Source organism: Xiphophorus maculatus, chromosome 10 (assembly GCF_002775205.1).
Source record: "Xiphophorus maculatus strain JP 163 A chromosome 10, X_maculatus-5.0-male, whole genome shotgun sequence".
Classification (NCBI taxonomy): domain Eukaryota; kingdom Metazoa; phylum Chordata; class Actinopteri; order Cyprinodontiformes; family Poeciliidae; genus Xiphophorus; species Xiphophorus maculatus.
The window spans coordinates 17998982-18021006 of NC_036452.1; the positions used below are offsets into that span (position 1 = coordinate 17998982).

The following is a 22025-nucleotide window of genomic DNA, read 5'->3' on the forward strand; positions in this document are numbered from 1 at the left end:
CTCCACCGATACTTCAATTAGATCCACCTCATTAGCTGCTAAATGGCTTCACTATGTTTCACAGCTTGGAGCAGGCTTCATCTGTAGAGAGCCTTTTAGTGGATTTAAGTGTTGTTTTACATATAAACAGCTGCCTGCTGCTAATTATGTAAATGAGAGTGGTAAGACTGTGGCATGTTTTTTTTTAAAAAAAAGTGTTAATGTCAATAAAATGCATTCTAACCATTTTGTATACCTCTGTCATCACTTGCTAAAGGTTTATTTGGTCAGTATGTAGTGCTGAGATTCATGATATCCAGCACATACAACAATTTGACATTAATTTCATAGAACAGGGACTAGTTTGTTTATTTTAGACTTGTGTAAATATTTCAGTTTGCAAGGAGCTGGTGTGTCTAACAAGCATCAATGGTGGTATGAGAAGTGTGGTAATTGTTATTGTTTTACAGGCAGTCGCTGGCTCATCCAACAGTTCAGTTACAATAATGAGGAAAGATTACCAGATGCACAATGGACGGCATTATCAGCACTCAGTGTTTGCATTAACTTTGGATGTGCAATAGGCACCATTATTGGGATTTGACAGGAATTTATGGGGTTAACAAGAGTAGACCTGGTACTTTTAGGCTTCACATAGGAGGCTGCAGGGCAACTCTTAGCCCAGTCAGTTTAGCACTGGCTGCTTAATTAATTGGGAAAAAATAACATTATTTTACAGCATTGAAATGGAAGTTGTTTAGCTTCTTTTGTTTAGCCAATTACCCACTGATTTTATACAAACAGAAAGTTAAATTTCCCCACCCAAGCTTTTCACTAAACCTTCCCATTACTTTTAATTTATGTATTTAAATGGAATTTATATATTTTACATATTTAAATATTTATATATTTAAATAAGTAAATGCTAATAAATTAAACAATTTATTAATCTTTTACGTGCTCAGAAAAAATTATTAAGAAGAACAGTATTTAAAAAAGCATACACTATAAAATATACTGTTTAGTACACAAAGTCCTGAAATGAAGTTTGTCAATCCTTTCCTGTCATTCTTTTCATCCTAGCATATTTTTTATTCCTCTTTGCTGTCCTCTCGTTTCTGTCTTGTTCTTCTAGTCTTTCTTGATGATCTAATCTTCTATTGATGTTCCTCTTTTTAATATTAGACCAAACTGTGTTTTTTATTATAATGGGTGTAAATATTACTCACAACTCATATTTAATGTCCTAAGCTAAGGAAAAGATTCTCTATTTAGTGTTAGGCCAATTTATTTAAATTCCAGTCGCTTTTAACCACAAAGGAGCATTTTACTGCTATTGGTTTTGTAGCATCCTATCTCAGTTCTTCCTTTCCATTTCTTTTTTGTGTCCCATCTTTATTCTCCATCTTCTTCATCCCTTCCCTCGCCTCCTACCTACAAACTTTTCCTATGTTATAAAGTCAGAGCTGTGCTAAAATATCTGTCTTAAATGTATGACTTATTCTACTTATATTTTTTAGAATGAGGACTGAGGATTCTGCAAAGCTGAGTTGGAATAACTCTCAAGGTTTGACATGAAATGGTATTGGACCCTGATATAGATGTTTCCCATCTGCAGTCTTTTTGTCATAATGACAGTTCAATTTGAGAGGAAACTGCAGAAAGAAGGAGCCAGCCTCTAAAATGAGGCAGAAAAATAAAGATGCTGCTCACAGTGACAAACTTACAATTATCAAGAACTCTTAAGAATGATCTTCTCAGTAATTTTGGCCAATTTGTGTTTTCCATTTGACTGTTTTGGCAGCATTTGTCTCTTAGGCTTTCATCAACCATGATTTCACCCGCAGTATTACACTCCTTATGTGCTGAAGAATTTTTAATGTTATTTTCCTCAGGGATAAACTTTCAACTTTTTTTAAGATTTCTTGAATTTTCAGTATTTGCAATGTTGTCACAGTCATTGGAAACAGTGTACCAAAATGCAAATTCAGTTTTTAAAATAAATTTGTTGGCTAAAGGATTTCCACTACACAGCCAACTTAGAAATTGGTAGTTTTACTGCCCTAAAGCAGAAGTTTTATGTGATGTTTTATTTTTAAATTGGTTCTTCAGTGGAGCGAGTTGGCGTTGTGTGGCTGGAAGAAAAAAAAAAGATGCCTGAGCTATAAGCGATGGCTCTTGATTCTGCTTTGCTATTCAGATGGTTGTCAGAATTTGGTGTAAACATCAAAACATGGGTCCTTCCTGCCTTGTGTCAAAGGTCAAGGTTGCTGGAGGTGGTGTACTGGTGTAGGAGGTATTTGTGACATACATTGAGCCCTTTAACCCTAGTTGTGCATCATGTATACACCACAGAATTGTAGCTGACATAATGTACCCGTCTTTTGCATTATAATGTACCATGTAACTAAGTTCATATTGAGTCTTTTTTTTTTTTTTTTTGAAGATAGCGAGCTGTTCAGTGTTCTCAAAAGTTCATCAGTCATCAAGTCGAGCCCTTTTTGTGGTGGAACAGGAGAATGTCCCTCTGGATGTTGGCTACCAACATATGTGATTGCATCACATCATTATGAACCAGATTCTTTGACACTATGTTGAATCTTTGCCATCTAGGCATAATTTGATTAAGGAGTTGGACATAAGTCAAGTACTTACCTACCCAGTGAGTGCATACATCAAACGGTATACCTGGGAAAAAAATGCAACGCTGTGTTGAAAATGATAAATATACCAACACAAGCGGGCATATGGCAATGAGTGCACAGTGACCACCCAGCAGGCTGTCCCTGAGCAGCCACAGCTCTGCACGTTTTCTGCTTGGGATTCTGCAGTCTATCAGCCAGCTGGAGTGAGACGACCTCCATGCCAGCTGTAATTTACCACCGGGAGATGGGAGGGGGTGAATGTGTACATATGCGAGTGTGAATGTTTGTTTGTGAGGGATTGATGAAACTTGCAAGGACAAGATTACCAAGTCAGCAATGAGTGGCTGAGATAGGATGCAAAAGAGGAAAGGCAAGCGGGCGTGGTGTCAGCGTTGATGTGGCAGAGATGCCCTACAGGTGGAGGAAGAGGTATTTGTTTGTTGTGTTTTTTTTGTTTTTTTTTAAGCTACCCTCTCTATTTTGTACAGAGCCACAAGCTAATCGCCCCCAATTCCATCACACACAAACTCGTGCACATCCTAGCCCTGTTAGGGAACCCAAATCTCCAGCTGCTAATCTGATAATCCTGTGCAGATGGATATCCTGCAGCAGGAATGGAATTTTGTGTGACAGAGATGGAGTATCTTCTGCAGTAAGAGGGAGACTGATACTATAACATGTGGAGATGTTCCTAACCCAACTTGTGAGACTAGTGTTAGTCAGTTGATTGCATTGTCAGAACGTCCTCTGAAATAATATATACAGGGAATCACTATTGCAAAGTTTTGACAGTGTAAAAGCTTGATGTCAATAATGAATTATGAAAAAAAAATTAAAGATAAACATTGCAAAATGAAGGTTTATTTGATGTTTTTGTACATTATTCACTTTTTACTCATTGTGTTCGCCTTTAATTGGCCAGAAAGGTTAGGATAAATTTGCAAGTTGTCGAGGCTATTGATAAATTCTAAGAAAATAATTTGAAAGACAAAAGGAAATGGTCTAATTTGCAGGTGTGTGATAAAACATCAACCCTATAACTTATTTAATGTCGTATCATTTTATAATTTTCAAATGTCTTTTAAATGCAGAAAGATATTTTGATTTTTATCTCGCTGTTAAGACCATTATATAAATATTCATAAATAGCACTTTGTGAGAAATATCAGAGCATTTTGATATCACAATTCTAGTATCTTTATTTTGTTCCCAAAGGAAAACCCAGTAATGTTAATTAAACGTCCTAATGAAGTAATAATCTGAAAAATTTCTATCAGGATTAAAAAGGACAGTTGGCTGAATTACTACTTAGACATATTTGTATTAACCCAGACTGAGTCAACAGCATATAAACCAACAATTATTTTTTTTGTCTTGGAAGTTTTCAAAAATAACATTTCTCTTAATATTCCATAAGTAGTGCTGATTTCAATTTGCTGCGTTTTCATTGCATCATCACCACAGTTTCTTTTTTGACAATCTTTCAAAACATATTGGATTGTAATGGGGATAGTTTAGCTTTTCTTTGAAGTGTTTGATGGAGAGATCAAAAGTAATTTAAATCGTAACAGTAGATGCCTCATTGAACACCTGCATGGATGAAGCAGTTTTTAATGCCCCACTGTGCCACTGGTTAGTCAGAATGCTGAGCAGACGCATAGAAATTTCTGCTTTCATAAACGAGTCTAATGCAAGAAATGTTGTTCATCAAAATTCTATTTTTAAAACCTTTACAAAGGTGCCAAGTTTGCATTAGGTGCTTGAGCAAAATCTTGAAGGGGAGAGAAGTTGCAAGCATTTGCCTTTCTTGCAGGTAGATCATAACCAGGTTATGAACAGAGCTTTAAAATGCAAAAGAAAGTCATAAAAGTTACAATAGGCAAACATGTAAAGATGCATTTAAACCTAAACTATTCATCTGCCAATGAAACGTTTAAGATAATTAAAAATACTTTTTATGTATTTTGTCAGCCATTTATACTGTAATGAACTGCAATGGTAAAAGTAAAAGGCTTTTTGTATTTTAGAGTGCAGTGATGATGCATAATGTGAGGCCTCACTTGCAAAGAAAGCTCAGCAATACTGTCAATGCCCAGACAGTCACTTTAAATGTTTGTAAAGACCCAAGAGTACTGGGATAAAAATGTCAAGACTTACAGCCTGTAATATTTCATCTGCACAAAGAAAAAGTGGTGAGGGATCCTATTGGTTGTCCATGAAGACATGGACAAATTCTCCAATTAAGGCCTATGCTAATGCGGACTATGATCTTAAAAGTCCACATGTCCAATGTACCTATGGGAATTGTGACAACAGTTCCAATGACATGAAAAGATTTATTTTTTAAAGATACATAATGTTTAAAAGTGCTCTGCTTCAATTTTAAGTTTAACTTGATTTTCAGATTTGCAAAACACAAAGTTAGTTAAATTGCTTTATGTCATCTTGGTGATTATGTATGATACACCACCACACAGATCGACTTACAGTATTAACGTTAATGAAAGCTCCACTTTGTGTTTCCGTGATAAATGGAACGGCGCCGGTGCCTCTGCTCTGGAGCCGGGGTGTGCGTGCAGAGATGCTGCCACTTGAAGCTGTCTTGTCACAGGCACGACTACAAAGGGTTTCATGGCTTTAAGTTCAGGAAGATCAGAGGCCAACACGCACAAAATTTCCTTTTTAAGACTCAATCAATTATTAAGGGCTGCTTTCCTATAGTCTACTTTCCTGTCTACAAAGAAAATGTGTTTTTTTTTCATCTTTTTGGCTGAAGAGAAAACTAAGGGAAAGTTTTTTGGCTTTTTTTCTATTTTTTATTTATAACTGTTAACTGTTAATTTATAACCCTAAGGAGTTTTCTTTTTGTGTCTTTTAGTTTACCCCTTTCAGGAGTGATGTTCACTCCTGTATCATCAGCCAACATTTGTAGTTGACAAGCATACTATTGAACCAGAGTTTTAAAAAAAAGAGCTGATAAGGTTTATGTGAAAGTGTGAATAATGTCGAAACACTATGCTTATTGCTTGGTTTCAGACACGTGACCCGGATGACGCCCAAAATTCAGATGGAGGGCCTGAAGGGGATTTCTCCGGTTCAAAACAAAGCAAAATTGATCACGAGTACGCTAATGTCCTAAATAGGCTGGAACAGACAAGGCATCTCGAAAAAAATACACGTATATTTAGGATATGATCGGTATTAACTCGGTAAAAAAGGGTTAGGGTCTTACTTGTCTTATAATCTTTAGGATTTACCCGGTGTCAAGGCGATACACATAACTATCTGGAGCAGCAGACCTCATATTATAAGATGATCCAGAAGAAAGTTTTCAAAAGCCTGGAGAATACAATCATTTAGATTCAAGTTAGGTCAAGCATTTATGATCAAAAGAGGCATTAGATGACTATCGACTTGTTTCTGGTGAATAGTGAATTGTGCTATTTTAAGTAATTAGTCTATGATAACGATGCTATCGCTAACAACGAACTAACCCATGTTATTTCTATGAGCTTGGATCTCATGGTAAATTTATTTAGCTTCTGTAAACCCAAATTCTTGCTGGAGCTGTATGTTAATGTTGAGTCATTGCAGGACGGTGGATCCAGGTCCAATGTAGGTCAACTATTCGCACTGATCTACAGAAACCCCGATGTTCGTGTCTGGCCACGAATATAGTTCGTGTCTAGACACGAAACATGTGGGGGAACAGTCACAGCTCACTGTGACTGTATGGCTGTGTAGGTTATATTTAATTTATTTAGCTTTTTTTTAGCATGAAATAAACTGAATAAACATTATCTTTTCTGTCTGTGGCTCGGCACTGAGCTAGCTACTAACATTAGCACTCTGAGGACAACCAAGCTAGCACTGGGAGTATCAGGGTTTCGACCTCTCCCCTGAAGTCCCGAAAGAGGGTCAAAAGACTTGAGTCCAAACTGACGATTCTGATGGCTCAAATTAGCATCCCTTTTTCAATTGTAAACGTGGCCATTGACCGTCAGGCCAGAAAGGAGGAGTGGAAAATCATGCAAAACTGATTATAGCTAAAATAACCAAATATAGCTAAAATCCTTCAGGTCAGTCGACCCGTCTCTGGGCTCCAAAGGTAGAAATGTTAACATAGGACCCTTCTCTGGTACTCACAGGCATAAAAGTAATATATCTTACCTAAAATATGAATGCTTGTCTTTCTAAGTAACTGTCCAATAAAACATCTGAAAATACAAATTAAACGATGCGATGGTTACCTGTTAGAAAGTGGGTGCTGCAAACATTGTTAGTTTCTGTTCTTAGTTGTAGATTGTTGATCCACTTTTCTTCTCTTTTTTTTCGGTACGTTTTTTAAAAGTTAACTCCCTTGTGTCCAACTACCTTTTAAACACAAAAATAATGTTTATCTTTCTCTCTATTAGAACGGTTGGAACAACCTAACAGGACAGACTTTAGGCATTTTGAAGCTGGATCAACAGAAATAAACAGTCTGCATTTACTTCTGGCCCTCCATCTGCGTTGGGTGACGTTGGTGCTACATCATCTGAAACCCAGCAATACTCCAACTACAGACTGATCTGATGATGGACTGATTCTGGACAGCGTTATCAAACAGTTCCACCATTAATATGTTTCCGACATCACATTTCCGAACATAACATATTTTATGCAGTACATTATGCTAGAAATGAACTAAACTAATTATCTTTTTTGACATATATTTACAATTATACAGCCAAATAATGATATTCAAATGTCGTCAGAGTAAGCTATCCTTGTATAGACTATAAGTATGCCATTTCTGCCATTATACACCTTTGTACTGGTTGCATTTTTTCAATTCTATAAAATAATGAATACTAATTTATACTATTATCAGATAATATTGTATGTTTTAACATCCAAGTAACCGCATATGTTACAGTGTGACATTCCTACAGCACCATTTTTGAATATTATGATTTTTATATGGCAAGTTCAAACTGACAGTTCAGTACCACGGACAGCATCATCCCCAAAGGCTACGCTCAAAATAAACTGGAAGACTGCTGATATTCAGTATGCAGGCTCTGGTCTCAGTTATGGTCTGATTAGGCACAATTAATCACCGTTTCTGAAAATGTTGGAATAAGTTTATTTCACATAAGCATTGTGCATGTCTCTGCTGTTTGCATTGTGGGATTGAAACGTGGCAGTGCAGCATCCTGACGGGGGTCATGATGAGTGTTCAGTTGGATCGATATCCAACTTTTCACAACTTGAGGGATTATTAATGTAATGGATCACTAGAAAGCCGAGGTGATGCTTCCAAGACAATAACTTCTGGGTCATGGTAGAGCTATCAATCAAATGTTGCATTTAAATTCTACCCTTTGGCCTGTTTTTTTCCCTCCATTTTCTGTTTTTTGATCTTAGCCTATAACTGAATGTATGAAAAATTAGGTTTGTTTTAAGATTCCAAAACAAATTAAATCCCCAGTCACATTCTCTTTTTTTTCCTCCTCCTGTTTTTCCCTCTAATTTTTCTTTGTAAATTGAATATCACAAATGATTACACACAACTTCCTCTGTGCTCACATCTGTTTTGGCAAAATTTGTGCTTTTCCTGTTAAATACAAACGCTATATCAATTGTGCTTTTTGTATATTGAGCTTCATTTTCCATTTGCAGATATTAACTTATTGTTTTTTTTAGATATTGGAGAGGATATTTTTGCTGTGATGATGCCTGTGCGCTTTTAAGCTAAATCACTGAATGCATGTGACGACACAGCAATGGATAACGCTCCATTTGCAGTAGTAAATTTGTATCTACGGGTGCTTCTGTGTGAGTGTTTCCTCCTGTTGGTTTTCATCCTATTTATTTAATTAGTTTATGAGACTTAAGAGGTGATTAGTGTGAAAGTGGCCTTTAGTAAGTGATCTCCTGAACTGCCAGAGAGAAAGGAATGGCAACCCAGTTGCCCCCTTTCCTCATTATCTTGTGGTTTTAAAGCTCAAAGACTATTGACGCTATCACAGATGAGCTTGTGTGGTTTCCTGATTGGTCCTACAGGATAATTTTGCTCCAGTCACAGCTGTAACACTGATAAAACATAATGGTAGCTCATCTTCTTTCTTTGGCGTCCTAAACTGGCTGCATCTGTGAATGTATTTGTACACTTGTATAAGGTGTACTCATTCTGATAGGTAACTTTAGTGAAACTGCAATATTTCTGTTTATAAATAAAGTCATCAGATTATTTGGCCTGATTTCTGATCAGAATTTCTAAAGTGCTCACCTGCTGCCTTTTAGAACAAAAGGTGTTATAAAAAAAATGTTTACAATAAAATCTTTGATGTGAGCCGAATTTGAGCAATTATTTCTCAAACACTGAAAATATTACAGTAAAATCCTAAAAGTGATGGGGCAGAGGCATCCTTATAATACAGTCCAACTAGAAAAAGTAAGTGAATATAACCTTTACGAGATGGATTATTGCTCTTTTTTTATTGCACATCTGATGACAGGAAATATACTTTTTTTTAAAATTCCAAAATCAATATTATTCAAAATCCAGAACTGGTTCTTGATTCCCGTCCCTATCTGTGTCCAATCTGACTGAACTTGAACTTTTTTCCCAATTAAGAACTGACAGAAATTCAACATCAATATATTTAAAAAAGTGCAGGAGCTGTAATTGCACTGAAAGCTTGTTTTGCAAAGTGTTGACATAGGTGGGCTAAATGCATGTGTGTAAAATCTGTACATTTTACAGATTTTCATTTCCCAAAAAATTTATCCTTTTTCTTATACCTCGAACTTATTGGAAGTTAATAATTGTTCATATGTAACAATTATATAATATATATAATTGGTATTTAAACCAGTTATAAACTGTGTAATTGGCATAAATACCAGTTGTATATATGCTATATAATAACCATATAATTGGGTTATATTTCTAAACCAATATAATTATAAACCTATATTGGTCATATATACAATCCCAATGAAACCCATTGAAGTGATCAAATGTGAAGACGTTATTAGGAATATTACTACAGAAAGGACTTTCTAAAGTGTTTTCCCATTACCATGACACGTACCATTATAGCTTGAAATAATTTTAAAAATGTGTCTTGAAAGTGACAAGGAATTGTCTAGATTTGACTGTTAGCCATGACTAAATAAATCAATAATTCATTAACAAGAACAAAACAAATGTTTTATAAAACACCAAGCCATTCCTCTTGCTCACTGTAAAAAGCTGAAAGGAAAACAATCTTTAGCCTTTACATGTGTAACTTTAAGGAGCTTGTGTGGTGCAGCTGCAGAAGCAGCTTTTTTCGTTTTAAGTTTTGATTTGAAATCAGTGATATTCCTACAACCAACCATTTCTCTGATGGGTAACTAATTGGATTAGGTTTTTGATGCAGTGCTCACCGGAGGTGCGCACAAACACACACGGGCACACGCAAATGTACACAGCTCTAGCAATTAAAAAGGGGGGTACCGAAAGGAGCTCAGTGAGAGATAATTGTCTCATAAGTCAATAAGCACAGCTGTTGGCAAGGTCAGCTTTCAGTTATGGACACACATCGCTGCTCTCAGTTTTGTGCGTGTCCTCTCCAATCTGTCTTTCCTCTTTATCCTCTCCTTTCCAGTCTTCTCTCTGAGCTCGTCCTGTAAGTCGGCTGCTCCCCTGTCACTCCCCTCCATCCTCTCTTTCTGCGTGGCTGGGTTTCTAGATTGCTCGTGTCCCTTGATGAATATTAATGGCGAAGTTTAGATATTACATGAAAATGAACTGTTTATTTACAATAACTCTCTCCTTTGGCTTAATGGGAGGTTGGCGGGGGAGATGCACGGCAAGATGGCAGATTCCCAAGTATGGGGGAAGAAATTGGGTCAGTGCTGTGCTAAACAGGATTCCTACCAGTGAGAAGCTGTGGCCAACCAAATTTGTCATGGAACTAAAGAGGAGCATTCTGTTTTTTCACCACACAGGCTGAAACTGTTTGAGCAGAAGAGCTGAGTGGACAATAAACACCCTCCTTACTGGTATATGCTCTTGTAGCTGAATTTTGTCTGCTTCTTCAAAGGCTATGAAACACAGAGAAAAAATGTCACAAATTGGTGTTCACTCAGGATAAGCATTGCGGGACAAATGACTAAAGTCAAATACAACAAAATAAGCATTAGAGGTGTGAAAAAAGCTCCAAGGTTGAATGAAGGTATAGATAAGAGGAGATTGAAAGACAAACAGGAGAGAGAAAATGGGGAAAAACATGACAAGAAAAATTGAAAGTCATTGAAATGGTACGACATATGGCGCTGAAGAAGAGAGGGAAAAAGAGATGTAAAGATCAAATTAAAGGTAAAAGTTATGCAAACATGATGGCATTGAAAAAAGTTGTGCCAATTTACTAAAGAGACTAAGTGAACAAAAAAGCAGATGCCTAAGACTAACAGATTCAAAGCCGATATCAAGGTAAGTAAACAAATTAGACTGCATAGTGTACTGTAGTGAATACTATATGGTGGTTAAAATATCCCAACTGTGATTTCACCGTTATCTGCAGTGCTGCATCTGAAGTGAGGAACTGATATTAAACTTGCCATCAAAAGGTTTATTGGCAAAGGTGGGGATTTTATTTTTAAATGCAATACTAACAACCCTAAAACTATACCAGACATGGCATTCAGTAAAACCACAATCTGTTTCCTCCTCCATTTATGAAATGGCAGGAAAAGGACAGCTAACCAGTGGCTAGGGGTCATAGAACTATTATAGAATATGCCTCAGAATATCCCATGATTCTCTGCTTCTCCTTATTGCCAGCATTGTCTAATCCTTCACAATCTAGTATCATCTTAGCAGCCAGCTGTAGTTTAGACATGTCTGCAAATTTTCAGGTTGGGTGGTGGGAGCATTCTCCCAAGTTTTTTTTTTTTAAAGTCTTTCTAGTCACATCCAGATATTTTTAATGAGATTTAGATCAGAGGAACACACAGGATGCTCCAAAAGTAAATTTTCAGGAAGAAGTCCTTTGTCAGGTGGATGTTAACTGCAGCATTGATGTTTTAAACCCAGTCATGAAGGCATAGAGGGAGAAGGATACCTGCTGCCACGTCTTTATGTAGCCTACCACAGCTTGACAGCTCTGCAAAAACCTAAGCTACTTTGTCCTATTTAAGGAAAAAGGCGACCCAGATAATTATGCTATCATGTATAAAGCATTATTTTTAACATACAATTAAAACTGGCTATTTCCATACACTGCATTAAGAGGCATAACCTTTTATTGTCCCATGGTCAGAACTTAAATCAGACTAAACTTTTCCTGTTTTAAATCAGTGAGGATTACCAACATTATTTAGTAAATGTAAAAAAAAACTAACAAAAAAACAATGCAAGTGATATCTTAGATGTTTGTTTTTTTGTTATTTAAATTCAGTATTTTCCTTACAGTTACTAAGAACTGTCATTCAACCTGTAGATTTGGGTCATTTCTTTGGGGAATCCTTTAACAAGCTTCTCACAATATTTTTCTGGAATTTTGGCTCATTATTTCTGATGTAACTTACTGAACATTTTTAACTCTGCTCACGAACGCAGTATGGGATTGAGTTTAGAGCTTTGTGGTCATTCCCAACATTGACTTTAACCGTACGTTGCAGTATTTTTGCTGTGTATTTAGGGTCATTAGGATATCTTATAAGATATCTAAGGAATTATTTTTGTGTATATTGTAAAAATAAAAATGAACCTAAAACAGATTCTACTGATCTACTCTCACAAACCTGAGGCATATTTTAAACAGATGTCAATGGATGCTTTTAGCAAAGCAGTTTCACGTTGAGAGTTAATCATCTTCTTTATCAGAAGCTTACAAACTCTTCAGGATTCCCTAAATTGCTTGACGTGACCTCTATATGCAAGCCTCTGAATTAGAAAAAAGTTCTAAAATAAGAATCCTAAAAAGAAATGTCATGGTGCCATTTAGCAAACAGAATTAATTTAAATTTTCATGTCAGACAAGTCTGCGAAGTTGAAAAAGGAGAGAGACTTTTTAGCTACCTTGATCAAGTGAAATATGCAGGAGCTATTTGGTTCTGTAAACATGATGTCCCTGGAAAGAAAGAAAAATTGCGAATGCTGTCGTACCGCGAGGCCCAGAATGCCCTTGAGACAGAAACGGTGGGATCCTGGAACACGGTGGACAGCATATAGCCGTCCCACCGCTCTTAAACCACCTCCCTGACATTTTAAGCATCATGCATTCTCTGGGACCCTGTAAAATGAAATACAGCGATCCATCAAGACCTGCGGAAGGCTTCTCTGCCTTCCGCAGTATCTAGTCTGCATTTCCTTTTAATAGATCGAAAGCATTTTCTTTTTTGCTGATGTCAGGAAGCGTGTTTCAGGCCTCAGCCAGTCATTGTGAGAAATGGGACGCGGCCTGTTGTGCCACTTTGCTCTACCTTCTCCTCACAGTCCTTCTGCTGAGCTGCAGGAAATGATTGTGGCTCACCTATTGACTGCATGTCCCCAGGCAACGATTACAGCAGGCTACAGGATTTTTGTCAAGGCTGTATGTTAAAGAATCTTAATTACCATCTTGGTTTTAAATGTAACATGGTTTTGAAAATGACTGTGGAATGTTTTCCATAAATGTTGGGGTGATCATCTTTTTGTTGGGAGGTTGTGAATTAGACTCCACCTTTCTTCCATCTTGTTTTGTAAAAGTTCTTGGATGAGACACTGAATCTCACATCACCAGTCTGTGAATTGAAGTGCAAGTATGTGTGACAATAGCTAATTGAGACATGAGCGTAAAAGTGCTTCGAGTGGTCAGACCAGCAACTCGTTCAATAAATGGAGTCCATTTACGCAGAGGATTGTTCACATACACAAAAAAACAAGAGCCTGATCTTTGCTGTTTCCCTCCTGTTATTTGAGAATAAACTTAATTCTTGGGTTACAACTTTTTATTTTTTTTATGCAAAAAATAAAGAAATAAAATTGTGTTTTTTCAATATTGAGAAAACACACAATTCTTGCTTTTGAATTCTGCAGTCATATTTGTGATTAACCCAGATTTTCTTTTTCCTCCCAATGATTGATGGCCTCAATACTGGCTTTAGTATTTTGGGAACATTTGTTTGTTTCTCCCAAATGCAGGTACATCACTTTGCTTTACAGCTCACCAGAATTTGCTCAACTTAGAATGGCAAACATTCAAAACAGCTCCCAATATTAGTCACTGAATCTGTAATATTAAAAGTAATAAACCTCATAAATTACAGCCCGTTGTCAGCTGAAATGGTTTTGAATTCTCAAAGAATGCTTTGATTATAGTCTTAAATTGTGGAAATAATATATTTCTCTTTTGTTTGGATACATTTCTCCAGAGCTAGGTTCTTAAAGAGATGGAGGTAAATTACAGGGTGTCACATGCGGCTATGATGAAAATTAAAATGTACGTTTTTGACGCATGTCATCTTAATAGGTGAATGTAACTGCTACTTTAAATAATAACCTCCATTCAAGTAAAAAGAAATGATGGACATTCTCATAAGCTGATTGGTTTGCACACAACAAATGTTTTCACAAATGTTTTATGACAAAACTGTGCAATTGTAATCCTCTGTGTAGCCCATCACAGCCAATACTAGGTTGTGATTTTTTAAAATTGATTTATTTTTTTAGATTTTATACATCTACTGTGCTGGTACTAATTTCAGAATATACGCTTGGTACAACAAGTACAGAGTATTGAGTGCATTTGAATATGCACCTAACTGAAAAAATATTACATAAGTTCACATTGCATCTGGATATATTTACACTAAGACTTTTTTCCTTTTTTCCTTTTAATGACATACATTTTCTTTTTCCAAACACGGCCTGTAACAAACTACTTAAAAATAAAGTAGACTATCAGGAAAAGCCATTGATTGCCATCTTCATTTTCCTTGCGTTGACTAAAACCACTAAAGTATTTGTCAGTGTCTGAACTGAACAGGCTCACACACACACTTGGTGTCTTTTGTTGTCGCTTTCATTGCCACTTTCGTCTTGAGGCACATTTGCTCTTGAGATTATGCTGTCCTCTTCATCACACAGCTGTCCAGCCTTCTGAGACCTGTTGGTGAAAACCCATATATTAGCCGCATTGCAGTGTTCATAGTGCGTGAACGAAGTAATGGATTACAGTCTGGAAATTAGGATATGCAAAGCTTGTATATTTCTCCTTAATTGGACCACATTACAAAGAAAAATGCATTTGTTGGGTTGAGCAGCAGAGTTCAGTATCAACGTTTTCCCCAAGGAAAATGTACCAAATTCTCTTTTCCAAACAGCTTTTTTTAGTCCCAGTGTGATAAAGTGGCTAGAAAAAATTATCTTCATACAAAGATATGCCAAGGTGAGATTTAGCAACTAGTGGTAATCCTATTTCTCTACTCTTGCAGTGGGCTCAGAGTGGAGTTTATTAGAAACTACCTTCACTACCATGGAGTGGCGCCGACGCAGTGGCATCTTGCAGCCATGAACTGCTTGCGGGATATGCATGGGTGTTGCAGACTGAACACAACTGACTTGTGACAATGCTGTTTGAGGGATGTGATGCAATGCGATGAAACAGTGTGTGACCAAGCTGGTGACCAGCCTGAGAAACAGGTGCCAGGCTGTTGTGGTTTTATTTGGTTTGGGTGCGAGTGATGGTCATCTTTGCTGCTCTTTCCAAACATTCATTATTCTCATGAATGGGGATATATTTGGAAGAGAAATAAAAAGGTTTTACAAAAGTAATATTTCTGGCAAATACAAGTTCCCTTACTTTTTTAGCTGAGTGTTGAGCATGGTGGAGGATTTGAGACATGTTGAATGTACTTCTCTTTTGTAGGTTCTGAGAAGCTTATTAGCCTTTGTGGCATCATAAACTCTTTGAAATAAACACTTTAAGTTTTCATTTGGTCTTTTACAGGAGAATGACCCAAAAATGAGGCTTAATTACCAATTAACTATACAGAAAACATGTGGGTAGGGCAGAAGGAAAGAATACATTAGAGAGGAAGCACAATTCTGCAAAAGACGGGTAAAAGACCTCCTCCTGTGTGTTTCAGCTTTCTAAAATGTTACAGGAAAAGACCTTTTAAACAAGCAAATATACAGTCATGTGGGATACATGATTTTAATATTGATTTCACCCCCCACCCCCTCTAATTTATTTTACTCATATTATAGATATTTAATTTTCTGAACGTCTTTGCCAAAGACACCAATAAAGTAAAGTGCAGTTCCTAAATATAGATTGCACTTAAGTGGTCATAAATCCTGACTTTTATTTTCCACAAACAAGCCACTGAAGTAAGCTGAGGTATACCCCAGAAGAGTGCATCCAACAAATACCTTCTAGCTAAATTTCATGATTGATGTTGTGTTTTGAAAAAAGTAAATGTGTTTGTTGTGGCCCAGCAGTGTTGGCCTGGAAGCAACCAGTTCATTATTAGGTTGGAGAAATTTCTTTCCAGGCCGCGAAGGAGTTGTTCAATTTGTTGTGGGAGGAACTGTGGATAATTTTGAGTAAAGACAAAAACTCAAACATTTTAGAGCCCTGGACATTTAGTCAGTGAAGATTTAGTTCAAATGTGAGCTGCTGCTCCAGAGTTTTGTGGCTGCACTGATTGTTTAGAAACCCTTTCTGGACTTGGTCCAGCCAGTTCACTCATCTGAAATTGAACCAGCTATCCAGCTTTGGTGCGGTGAGGCTGTTGTACAGGGATAGCAAAAAAGATGAGGGTTGTTTGGTCACCTCAATCTCCATTATAGCCAACCAAGCAGGGCAACCTCTGAACTGTGATTAAACTTTCCTTTTTCCTGTATTGGAAATTAACTGGAAAAGGTGTAAAAAGCAATATCCCAAATTCTTAGTGGGTAATGCTCGGTCAAACCTTGCCTTTTTGTACTTGGACCTTGTGTTGTCACCTCAATTATGCTGCACCACCCAGCTCTAATCTAAGGCTTTCTTTTGGAGCTCACAACATTACAGAATGCATTTCCATAATGCCGTGAAAGACTCTGCACCAAGAGACAGTCTCTTAAGAGTGCTAAGCTGGTTCGATGTAAGAGCTTGTATTCTCCACAAAAGAACTCCGGCAGAGTCCTAAGCCATGTCTAAAGCTCTGTTTGCTGAGGTCTTCTTCTGAGAGGGTTGGTGTGTCTGAAATTGTTTTTTTTTCTTTCTTCAGAACAAGATTCGGATGTCTGTGAAACCTTTAGGACATGGTTTTTGCTTCGTACTCTCAGTATTACACATAAAAGGCTGATGTCCTTGCTTCTGTCTTCTCTTTACCTCACAGCTCAACCAAACCTACCGAAAATTCATGAAGGATGGTGGGCGTACAAGGAAGTGGTGCAAGGGAGCTTTGTTCCAGGTAAGCCTCAAACAGCATGCTGCACTTTGATATGTGGAGCCTTTCCCACTGAACACCGCACCCCACTTGTCCTTCCCACCCCCCGTGTGCATACACTCCAAACACAGTGTGCTTGATCTTGAAGTTGCCACTTATTACATATTTAAGATAGCATCGAGCCACCTTGCCGTTGGCAAGAGTTATATTTTCTTATTCTGACAAGACCTCTTTGTCCTTCCCACACAGTTGACGCTTTTTCACATGATTGACTGACAGCTTTTCCCTTTACCTCCAACCTTTTCCATCTTGTGTGTGTGAGGCTAATGTTTTCCTAAGATTGTTTTTTTTTCTGAACTGAGAGGCTCTTGATAAAGCCTGCAGTTGTATGCAAATTTGTGTGTGCAAGGCAATTTATCTCCTTGTGAGAAGCAAATTGTAAATATTTAAGTAAGGTTTTACTGTCAGGGAAAATATAGTATTAACATTTGTTTCAATTCAAGAGCTACAGATTACTCACGGTGTGGGATGCCAGGGAATTGTAGTACTTAAATACCATATTCTGTTACACAAATGGTCCTTTCAGTGTTTTCCTGCTCAACCACCAAAAAGTGGGGAAACAATCTGGTTTTCTTGACAAATACCACAATTTTAAGACCAAGATTTAAAGAAAAAGCAAACAAATTTAATGAAATTCATTGATTTTATTTTAATGTAATATCTGTGGGAAATGTACTTTTCTGCAATACTGCCTCTTTAACACCAGTGGCACCCTTGCTTTTATAACAAAAAACAAACTTTGAAGTTAAGGCAAATTGTTTTAATTAATTAATTTATTTATTTTTACTTTAAATTTGAACAAGACTTATTTTTACTGTGAAAGTGAAGGCTTGTTCTAGCCAAGTAATAAATATGTTGATCTACCAGTTAAAGGACTTCTGTTTGATTCTATGTTGTGATGTCAATGTTAAAGCAGAAATTCACTCACTAGGTCAATTCATTATCAATGCTGTTATGTTTGTGGTTAACACAAAAAGTTATAAGATTGTATGCAAAGTATGTAGACTACGGCTGCAAAAAGATAATTGGCTGTAGCAGCAGATTACTTGAAACAGGGTGCAAATCCTTACAGGTTCACCAAAACTGGACAAAAGCTGATTGGTAAATGTTTCCTGATATTCATCTTGATTCGAGTTGTAACCTTGAAAAGTTCATCAGCATTTGACTTATACATGAAAGCGTGTTGCCTTGTATAACTTCAAAACCTTCATTATGATTCTCCTTTTACCCATTACAAGGTAGACTAGGTAGAGTGCTTGGAGATAAGATCACAAAAGCATGGTCAGATATTTTCCTTCAGGATTTTCTGGGAGAGATTAATGTATTAAGTCAGTGTTGTGTCTTCTCAAAAGGAGACCTCAGCCCCAAACTATGTAGTTTCACATATGGTCATGTTGGTCTTCATAGCTCATTTCACATAATCAATAAAATCAATGTTTAAAGACTACTGCTAAATAACTAAGTACTTGATTTTAGTTTGCACACAGGACCAAATACAATCTGTGGTTTTTAAGATAATTTTCCCATTACAATAGTCAAGTCTTAAAGTTCTTCCACCTTATCTGATGACAAACCTTTTTGTGTTAAAGGCAGAGGGTTATAGGATCAAGGCCCCAGGAAACTGAAGCACAAATAAAGGTTAACATTTGTTGTAGTGTTGGGAGCACAAAGTGGGTAAAGGCTTACCCTTCTTTCTAAAAAAACCCCCAAGAAAGTAGGTTCTTTTACTGCTCTTTTTATATCACAACCATGTCTTTCAGCAGTTCTCCTTGACAAACTTACTGGCCTAACTACGGTACAACAGCTAAAGCTGTGAAAACATTATTTGAGATTCTCCAGCGGCCCTGCAGAGAATTCCCAGCCCTAGTTACCTTGTTCTGCACCCAGCAGGATTTCACATTCGGGATATGAAAGAGAGAGAGAGGCCTTTTAGCTCCAAATGGAGCCTAATTTGCTGGCACAGAGAGGGATAATATTGATGGAAAATATTCCTATTGAACCTCGTCTACTTGGACAGTGACTTGTGATAAAAGAATTCTCTGTGAAGTGGGATTTCATGTTGGATGTGCACACTGGGACATATCAAAGGAATGAAAATACTCTTTAAAGCTGCAATCTGAAAGAATTAGTTTTATAACTATTCCTCCTCCACTCATACCTGAAACGTCCCAGAGAGAGAGAGAATCGTTGCATTAGTTTCTGGAAACGCTAGCACCATCTAGTTTTTGAATACTTTATGAAACATTTTGCAGTCTTCACAGCTGCAACGCCTCTCCTCCGTTTGACTGGCAGTTGGAAAACTCTATAGGAATAAAAATGGAAAACTATTTTTTTGTCCGTCTCCAGAAGAAAGAGAGACAAATGTGAAGCTCGACACGGTAATTGTACAGAGATGGAACCCTGTGCCATCTCTGATCCTTTTTTTTTATCCGTTAATGGCTCATATGGCTTCTCCGATGAGTCTCTCTGAGGAGACTGAGAGCTGCAGCTTTTCATATTGGAACATTTGCACCCTGGCATTAGCAAATCAGATGAAATCACGTTCTCTGACTTGTGTCATCAAAGATGACCTTTGCTTATCCTTTTGAGCACTCTCAATTAGCTTTAAATTTGCTAAAGGTCACACGGCTCCAAGTGCTTCCTCCACTCTCTCACCTTTTGTCTTAATGTTTAACTTCTTAAATCAGGGTTAAAAAGCTTCCTAACCTCAGTGTTGTGCTTCCTCCTGCAGCTTCAACCAGGCTCAATGATTCAACCATTTATTCAACTTCTGTGTCCCCAAGTAGTGTTTTTTTTAAGTTGGTGTGTTGAAGCATGCAGAGTATTTGTGCTCTTTTTAATTTGTGCATTCATTAGTTTGTGTCTCATGTATTATTTTATAATTCAGCAGAGCTCTAATTAGCATATCTTTGCAAAAACACAAGAGTTTATCTCATTAAATTCTCCTCCAACTTAAAACTTTAAAACCTCCTGTGCTTTAAGTCTATTTGAGCTTATTAGAATGTCAAAGGTCCAAAAATAGCAGAAGTTAAAGCCTGCATTCAGTGTCATTAATAGAGTTCTCCTGTTTCATTATACTATCATTCTTTTTCAGTTTTTCTGAAAGCACTGTTGCCTTAACACTAAAAATTAAATTTGGATGTGGTTGTCTGTGTTGACTCTACTGTTGTTTCATACCACTGTTCAAAATCACAAGAGATAGACTAAGTGTTGTTCAGCCCTCCTAAGTCATTGGATTTAGGTTTTGCCTGTCACTTTCATGGTTTAAGGGATATAAAATCCAGCACACAGACACGGAGACTCATTCCTTCACAAGCTTGAAAGAATGAGTCGGTGTCCAAAATGTGTTGAAAGCCGTTGCGGCACCGATAGGATTGCAGTCTGTTCATGAAACTTTCTCTCAGTGGCATAACAAATGTGGAAGCAGTTAAGAACAACAGCATCTCAGTCATGTTTCCGTCCCTGTTTGGAACAGCAATTGCTGAGGCACACTGTGAGGCAAGGTTGCCACGTTTTTGACTTGGCACCTGGGAACAGCAAAAGGCCCATAAGGATGGGAATGAGTGAAATTTGTTGTGGATGAACTCGGCATCCCTGCACACAACCCTGACTTTGACCTGATGGAAGAATGTCAAATATTCTCATGGTAAGTGGGCTGTACTTTATAACACTTTATTAACTCCAGAGGACTCTACAGCACTTCACACTTCATTCATTCAGCCATTCATGCACACATTCACATGCTGATGGTGGTGAGCTACATTGTAGCCACACACTCCTAAACCTTGAAGATTATTTCCCATGAAGTTACCATACCATACCAACTTTATTTATAAAGCACTTTAAAACAACCACAGCTGATACAAAGTGCTGTACATCAAAACATCAAAAAGTTCCATTTGTTGTAGCTGCATCTTTCTTTGTGATGGATTTAATCTTCTTCTTTTAATAGATTATGGTTGTTGGTGGTGTTAGTTTAACCTAAAATCCCACTTTGCGATGGACTTTTTTTTCCCTTCAAATTTATGATGTTCCTTATGTGAATGAAATTTATTTTCAATGCGCCTGTGGGTGCATTACACCGAGCGAAGCCACTTTTCCTTCAAGACATTGTGCTATTACATTTTTGAAAGGATACTGCAGAGAGAATGTGGATCACAAGAAAGCTGGTTTTAGGATGAGAGTGCCTGTGGGTCCTGTTTATTTATATATATATAAAAATTCCCTTCTCACCCACCGCGGGTGGTTCTTATCCTCTGAGCTCGGGTCCTCTACCAGAGGCCTGGGAGCTTGAGGGTCCTGCGCAGTATCTTGGCTGTGCCAAGGACTGCACATTTTTGGACTGAGATGTCTGATGTTGTTCCTGGGATCTGTTGTAGCCATTGGTCCAGTTTGGGGGTGACTGCCCCGAGGGCCCTGATGACCACAGGCACCACTGTGGTCTTCACCTTCCAGGCCCTCTCCAGTTCCTCCCTGAGGTCCTGGTATTTCTCTAGTTTCTCGTGCTCCTTTTTCCTGATGTTGCAGTCGCTTGGTATTGCTACATCTACCACAACGTCTTTCCTCTGTTGTTTATCCACTACGACAATGTCTGGTTGGTTCGCCATTACCATTTTCTCTGTCTGGATCTGGAAGTCCCACAGGATCTTAGCTCTGGCGTTCTCCGCCACCTTTGGGGGTGTTTCCCACTTTGATCTCAGGGTTTCCAGTCCATATTCTGCACAGATGTTTCTGTACACTATGCCTGCAACTTGGTTATGTCGTTCCATGTACGCTTTCCCTGCCAGTATCTTGCACCCTGCTGTTATGTGCTGGACTGTCTCAGGGGCCTCCTTGCACAACCTACACCTTGGGTCTTGTCTGGTGTGGTAGATCTGGGCCTCTATTGCTCTGGTGTTTAGGGCCTGTTCCTGGGCGGCCAGGATGAGGGCCTCTGTTCTGTCCTTG

The 22025-nt window shown here is 37.7% G+C and overlaps 1 protein-coding gene across 3 annotated transcripts in view; it reads left to right on the forward strand.

Moving 5' to 3' along the window:
- The window catches only part of ca10 (carbonic anhydrase 10), a 366634-nt gene that overhangs the window by 90949 nt on the left and 253660 nt on the right, over positions 1 to 22025 (forward strand). For all 3 annotated transcript variants that reach the window (XM_023341541.1, XM_023341542.1, XM_005806710.3), the window contains one exon: positions 16968 to 17042. In XM_023341541.1, coding sequence (XP_023197309.1) covers positions 16968 to 17042 — 75 coding nt within the window. The remainder of the gene's footprint in view (positions 1 to 16967; positions 17043 to 22025) is intronic.